Source organism: Sorghum bicolor, chromosome 8 (genome assembly GCF_000003195.3).
Source record: "Sorghum bicolor cultivar BTx623 chromosome 8, Sorghum_bicolor_NCBIv3, whole genome shotgun sequence".
Lineage (NCBI taxonomy): Eukaryota > Viridiplantae > Streptophyta > Magnoliopsida > Poales > Poaceae > Sorghum > Sorghum bicolor.
Window position 1 is genome coordinate 39,038,442 of NC_012877.2, and position 7,687 is coordinate 39,046,128.

At 40.8% G+C, this 7,687-nt stretch overlaps 1 protein-coding gene across 1 annotated transcript; it reads right to left on the reverse strand.

Moving 5' to 3' along the window:
- On the reverse strand, window positions 2,048–3,921 carry LOC110429702 (the record flags this gene model as incomplete). Its single annotated transcript, XM_021446064.1, has 3 exons — window positions 3,519–3,921; window positions 3,009–3,135; window positions 2,048–2,873 (listed from the first exon to the last, which is right to left on the reverse strand). Coding segments are annotated over exons 1-3 (1,356 nt in total), but the record flags the coding sequence as incomplete, so codon positions are not given.

The window sequence follows — 7,687 nt, forward strand, 5'->3', positions numbered from 1 at the left end:
CTATCATTTTCATTTCTTTTTTTTAAGTGGATACCGAGGTACCCCTAATTCTACTGCCGGACACTTGTCCATTTTTTCTGCGAGGTTGTCGAGCACTTGCTCCTTTTTATTTCCTCGAAATATCTCTATTTTTGCATAGCCCATGCCTCTAATGCAATAATACTTCGGAAGAGTGAATCTTACTGAAATAGTGTCTTGATCTTGGGAGCATGATAAATCTCTCAACAAGGATCTAACTCATTTTGAACAAACTCAATACAGAGTAGATAGCTTTATAATCATCATTAATATTTTTATTTTTATCAGGCATATAAAACACTGAGGATGGTAGCTAGAATTTTGAATATTTTGAAATAAATTCTCCAAGCAACAATGATATCAAGAATAAGAAACTCATACTCTACCATCACATATTCCATATTGACTTAAGTAACACAGGGTTTTAAAATGATTTTATAATAATTGCAAGTTTTCAGGAAATATCACAGATTGAGATTAATCATGATTAGAAATATTTTAATCTTTTTACTTTATCATGTCGGAAACAGTAATCTGCATAATCCAAAATAAATGTATGTATGAAGTAAAGTGTGCAGAGTGTGTACCTGAATCGTGGAGTGGTGTAGTCGGAGTGTGTTTGGCATGTTGAGGGATCTCCCCCATACTTGTTTTCTGCTTTCTTGCACAAAAATAAAGTAGAGACACACAAGACATAATAATAGTAATACTCTTTATTGATCTTGAGGCATTTATTACAAAAGACTAGTAGCAAACTGATGATAATAGTAAACTGATGATAATAGTAAACCTAAACCGAATTTAAAGATAAATGACTAAGATGTATTGCCTCAAGGTCTAATCTAGATAACTTAGCGGCGCTCTAATTCCTTGATCTTCTTGTTGGCACTGGCAAGATCCTGCCTAAGGCCTAGTATAATGGTGTTGTGGTTAGAGAGCTGCCTAGTGAGGGAATTAATTGAGGACTGGAGGTCTATGATAACTCTATCTAGCCTGCGAACTTCCTCATCAATATCCATTATAGTCTTGCGACGCTTGGGAGGTGTCTCAAAAGCATTGAGAGCGTGCTTCGGGGCTGCCTTTGGAGGGATGAAACGGACTTTGGATGCTCTAATCCCTTCAAAGTAAGGCCTTTCCTCCTCCGTAGTGTAGTGAACGCTGCTGATCTCGCCGCTCCGGTTGGTCTTGACTCCAACGACCCTCTCATTGGGTCTAGGTGGAAGGATCCTTGTGCCGATTGGCACCTTGATAGTGGTCTTTGTCTTGGATGATGATCCTTTGAGGAGTAGGGGTTGTGGCGGTGCGGTGAGAACTGGTTGAGCATGGTAGGATTGGGCGGAGCAGCGTTGATGTAATGGCATGGCTTCTAGTTGTCGCTCTGTGTTGGCCGGGACGAGAGCACGGGCATCGGGGTCTTCCACTGGCTCTATGTTGAGGTTGAAGGGGACGACTTCCCAATCGTCGTGGTACTTGTCGGCCATTAGAGCAACAAGGAACTAATAAAATTTTAATTGAAGTAGAGCTAATTAAGCTCTAATTGAAGGAGAGAAAGCTTGGTGGCTTGGTGTTTAAAAACTGAGGTCAGGGGTCTGTTTATATAGGGGTCAAAAGGATGCCTCTATGGGTTGTTCGGGTTGCTCCCGTCGATGTGCGTGCGAAACTTTCCATCTGAGGGATTATTCGGATCACCCTAAGTGCATTTTCCATAACAGAGAAAGTCGGGACCGAGGGGGAACAGGGGCTGGGCGCCCGCCCTCTCTCTGGCCCCTCTGTGGGCCCACTTCTCCGAGCGCGTTTCTAGATGCGGAATTATTTAGAAAAATATATATATGACCCAAAACCATCAGACCAAAAGTATCGGGCTCTAATTCTCCATGGGAAGGTAAAAATGGACTACGTCTATTTCTTCAAATTCCTCATTGGGCTGTAAAAATAATTTAAGACGTTGACCATTTACCTTGAATAACGTACCTTCGCTATTTTGAAGTGTGATAGCTCCGTGGGATGATGAATTGATTACCTTGAATGGCCCTTCCCATTTGCTCCAGAGTTTTCCATGCCCGAAAAGCTTCACCCTGGAATTAAAAAGTAATACCTTATCTCCGGGTGTGAACTCCTTCTTCTTGATTCTCTTGTCATGCCACCTCTTGACTCTTTCTTTGTAGATCTTTGAATTGTGATATGCCTTCTCTCGCCATTCTTCCAATTCTGATAGTTGCATTCTTCTATAATCTCCAGCAACATCTAGGTCCATATTCCATCTCTTTATGGCCCAGTGTGCTTTGAACTCTAGTTCAACAGGTAGATGGCAAGTCTTCCCGTACACCAATTGGTATGGAGACATTCGAATTGGGGTCTTGTATGCTGTCCGGTATGCCCAGAGTGCATCGGGTAACTTGTCTTTCCACGCCGTTCCCATTTCATTTACTGTCTTCTGAAGAATATTCTTGATTTGTTTGTTGGAAGTCTCTACTTGGCCACTTGTCTGAGGATGATAGGGAGTAGCGACGTTGTGACGGATTCCATGTCTTGATAGATATTGCTTGAAGCGTTTGTCGATGAAGTGTGCTCCTCCATCACTTATCACTACTCTGGGGACTCCAAATCTTGGAAATATAATTTCTTCAAACATCCTCTTTGAACTGACGTTGTCGGCATGCTTGCAAGGTAATGCCTCTACCCACTTGGAGACATAGTCAACCGCCACCAAGATGTACTCGCACTTCTTTGATGGAGGAAATGGACCCATGTAGTCTATTCCCCAGACATCAAAGAGCTCAATCTGAAGGTTGTTGGTGAGTGGCATTGCATCTCTTGTATTTATGTTTCCATGTCTTTGACATGGCCCACATCTTCTGATATATTGCTTCGTGTCTTCATACATTGTAGGCCAGTAGAATCCACACTGCCAGATCTTTGAATGTGTACGGAATGCTCCATAGTGACCTCCATATGGTGATGAATGACATCTGTCGATGATCTTCCATCCTTCCTCAGTGGTCACACATCTCCTGAGTAAGCCGTCAGAGCATACTCGGAAGAGGTATGGCTCATCCCATATATGTGAACGACTTTCTTGAATAAGCTTCTTCTTGTTTGCTCCTCGTGGTACATACCCTGAAACCATAAAATTAACAATATCTGCATACCAGGGTCAGACCTGTTAATCTCGTAGAGCATGTCGTCCCGGAGTGAATCATTGATTGGGGTTTCCTGTGGACTCTTAAAATACATTCTAGACAGGTGATCAGCAACAAAATTTTCTACTCCCTTTTTATCTTTTATTTCTATGTCAAATTCTTGGAGTAATAAAATCCATCTAATCAGGCGAGGTTTAGCATCTTTTTTAGTGAGCAAATATTTTAGTGCAGCATGATCAGTGTAAACAATTATTTTAGCTCCAACTAAATAAGATCTAAATTTATCAATGGCAAAGACAACAGCCAGAAGCTCTTTTTCAGTGGTTGCATAATTGAGTTGAGCTCCTGTCAAAGTTTTACTGGCATAAGCAATTGCATGATGCTTCTTATCTTTAGTTTGTCCCAATACTGCCCCCACAGCATAATCACTAGCATCACACATAATTTCAAAAGGCAACGACCAATCAGGGGGTTGAATGATTGGTGCAGAGATGAGTGCTTTCTTTAATAAATTGAAAGATGTTAGACATGCATCATCAAATTTGAAAGGAGCATCCTTGGCTAGCAAAAGAGTAAGTGGTCTAGCAATGAATGAAAAATCCTTTATGAATCTACGATAAAAACCAGCATGGCCAAGAAAGCTTCGAATTCCTTTTATATTCACAGGTGGAGGTAGTTGTTCAATTACTTCAATTTTAGCTTTGTCTACCTCAATTCCTCTTTCAGACACTAAGTGTCCCAGCACTATTCCTTCTCTAACCATAAAATGACATTTTTCCCAATTAAGGATTAAGTGCTTTTCTTCACATCTTTGCAAAACCTTATCTAAGTTTTCAAGACAACTATCAAAAGTTTTTCCATAAACAGAGAAATCATCCATGAAAACTTCCATAATCTCTTCAATCATATCAGAAAATATAGACATCATGCATCTTTGAAAAGAAGCTGGTGCATTACATAACCCAAAAGACATTCTACGGTAAGGATAAGTTCCATAAGGGCATGTAAAAGTGGTTTTGCTTTGATCATCAGGATGGATCGAGATTTGATGATACGCTGAATATCCATCTAAGAAACAAAAGAATGAATGGTTTGCTAACCGCTCTAGCATCTCATCTATAAAAGGTAAGGGAAAGTGATCCTTTCTCGTGGCTTTGTTTAGTTTTCTATAGTCTATGCACATCTGCCATCCTGTGACGGTGCGTTGCGGAATTAGCTCATTCTTTTCATTCATAATAACAGTCATGCCTCCTTTTTTGGGCACAACTTGGACTGGGCTCACCCACTCACTGTGCGGCACAGGATATATAATCCCTGCATGCAGCAACTTAATAAATTCCTTTTTAACTACCTCTCTCATAGTGTTGTTAAGTCTACGTTGGGGTTCTCGAGAGGGTGTAACAGAAGGATCTGTTGGAATACGATGGGTACAAATCATAGGACTGATTCCTGTAAGATCTTGAAGTGAGTAGCCGAATACTGAGTGATGTTTCTCAAGAATGGTCATTAATCGCAGAGTTTGATCCTGAGTGAGTTTATCGCTAATGATCACAGGGAACTCTGGATTATTGCTTAGGAAAGCATAGGTAAGACCGGGTGGTAAAGTTTTAAGTTCTATGGGGGTCTAGGTGTTTCTGCAAACTCATCTAAAGGTTCAGGCTCAGAAGGTTCGTCTTCTTCTTCTGTGAAGAAAGGAGTTTCGTCTTCTAAGTCTGGTTCATCTAAAAGCTCTAGAGATGCAGCCTTTACTTCCTCCATAGGATCAGGCAAAAGATATGACTCGGCCTTATTATTTAAGGAGTGTGAAATTATCATTGGGAATTGAGAAGTTTTTCCAAAAGAAATGTGTAGCTTTCCAGTATGACCTTCATAAAGGAGTCTTCTAAAAGGTTGTCCTATTAACAGGTCAAAGTCCCATGTATCAAAGATATAGAAGTTCAAATGAACCATGGAGCCTTCTACCGTAAGAGGTAGGACATTAATAATTCCAAGACTGGGTCGTCCCGAAGATTCCTTTATGACCTTTGTTGTGGGGATTAAGATAAGATTTTTAAATATTTTAAGTGCAAAAGATTCAGACATAATGTTGATCCCCACAACAGGATTATAGAGAGCATTAAATCGATCAGAATTATAAGCACAACGTATAGTTATAGAGGGTGTGTCCAAACGGATCACATCAGAGGAAAGCTCTGATTCCTCCAACCATTCGCTACTCATTACTGAGATAAGTTCTCTCAATTGATATTCACTTGGTAAATAAATGCTAAACTGGCCGTTTTGGGGTTTATCAATAGAATGGTAGTTTGAAATATTTCCAAAATCGGCAAAAAGATCGGATTCTATATCCAGCATGAAGTCCGGTAGTGGAATTTCTTCCTCTTGTGGCTCAGAACTTGGAATAGCTAAAGTAGATGAAGAATTTGGCAGAGTGTCTACTTCGGCTTCGTAGGTTTCATCATGAAGGGTATTATCCATCTCAGCTTCTAGGATTCTATCTAGGATCACTCTTGCTTCATCAGCAGGGATGCGAAACAAAGAACCTCTAGACATTGTGTGTAGCATTTGTTTGTGATTTTTATGAAGACCTCGAAAAAAGTGAAATAAAAGAACAGGGTCTTCAAGATTAAGGTTTGGACCAGATTCTAAAAGATCAGAAAAATGTTTCTAGGATTTTCCCAAAGTTTCATTATCTTTTTTGTTTAAATGATAGGACTTCGAGTCTAAGGTCGGCTATACGGTCAAGGGAATAGAAATCTAGACAAAAGTTGGCTCGTAAAACTCCCCATTCACCTTGTTGTTGACTTACCTTCTGACTCTACCATTGTCTAGCTTCTCCCCTTAGAGAAAAAGGAAAAAGCTTCCAACGTAAAGTCTTATCAGAAATGCCTTCAATGCGAAGACAATCACATGTTTGCTCAAAATCTCTAATATGAAGGTAAGGGTTTTCGTCTTCCTTTCCCGAAAAAGATAGGTTTTGAATCATGGCAATCAACCTAGAACTTAACTTATACTGGAGTGTTTGGATAGGCTGTGATGATTCCCATGGTAAAAGGACAGTTGCTAAAGGGATTGCAGACTCATGGATCGATTTAGAATTTTGGTTTTCCATAAGGTAAGAATAAAGAAAATAAATAAAGGATACAAAAGATAAGAAAAGATAAAAGTATAGATACAAGCTAATAGCAAGACACAGGTTATCTCAGCAACCGTCTTTCTCCCCGGCAACGGCGCCAGAAATGCTTGTTGATATTTGGGAACGCAATAAGGAATTGATCCGCAAGCGCACGGATATCGGTGAGCACTTCACCCGGGAAATTATCCAGAGTATCGTATTTATTTTTTTACCACTAGGAGAAAAAGTGCATCTGACTAACCGGTCTATTACTACTAACCTTTAGGCACAAAGAATGTCTTTCGATGTGAGTGATAAATAGAGAAGACTGCAACCGTAGTCTCCTTCTAACCTTGGTAAGGATGATTTACTGTTCTAATGGGGAGGCTAACGGAATCTAGACACCACAGAGGATGTTCAACCTGCACCTATAAACCCTATCCTTCCTGCTAACGAGATGTGATCTACAAAGGTAGCTCGGAATTGTCACGTTCCTCACTACTACCACGGTCCAGCTAGTCAGGGAATATTTATGAGTACCCCAGCCTAAACACCACATTTACGCCAGCAATGATTACTCTAAACTCTACGCGAAGAGATTAAAGTAAACTCATAAACCATAAGAACAATAAAACAAGAACTTACTAGAATTTAGAAGTCGAATTACTGAAGAATCCTAGGAGCAAGCTTCGGGTTAGGAGAACTTGATCCCGCAGGTACAAGCTTGGAGTAGACACCGACAGGCCGGGCTTCCTCCACTCTACACCTCCACTCTATCTCTCTCAATCTAGTAGAAACTAGAAGATCTATTTCTACCTTACATTGATTGCTAAGCCTAAAAAGAAATATTAATTAGAGAAGAGGTTTTCCTTCGAGGGCACCCCTCAGTCTCTATGATAATTTCTTCATGTCTTCTCCAGGGGCCAGGGGGGCCTTGCTTATATAGTCCTCCCCTTCTATGCGTTTTTGGGTCGATAGCCGAGGTGGTACTATGTTTTTCTTGATCCAATAGGTCGGTGGAATATCCCGAACGAAAGAGTCCTGATTTGGCTCCAGCAGGGGCGCGGGCGCCCAGGCTACCAGGGCGGGTGCCCTGGGCCTGGCCCAGTTTCGCCTCCGCTTCGGTCTCGTGGCTTCTGAAGTCTTCTAGATGATGTAAAATTGCGCGGTGCGTTGATATCTCTATGTAATCCCGAAATGTGGGCCTTTCTTCCTTATTTCCTGATAACCCCCTTCAGAAACAGATAAACAACAAAACTCATGAAATTATGTCAGATCAAACCCTAATTCTAGGTGTTGTTTGCATATTGGTCCTTTCTCTTGTTTATTTGATAATTAAAATTGATACTTAAGAACCATCAACAGCGCTCTCAGTGCCGGTCAGTGGTCGAGGGTCGGAGGAGCCTATAGAATG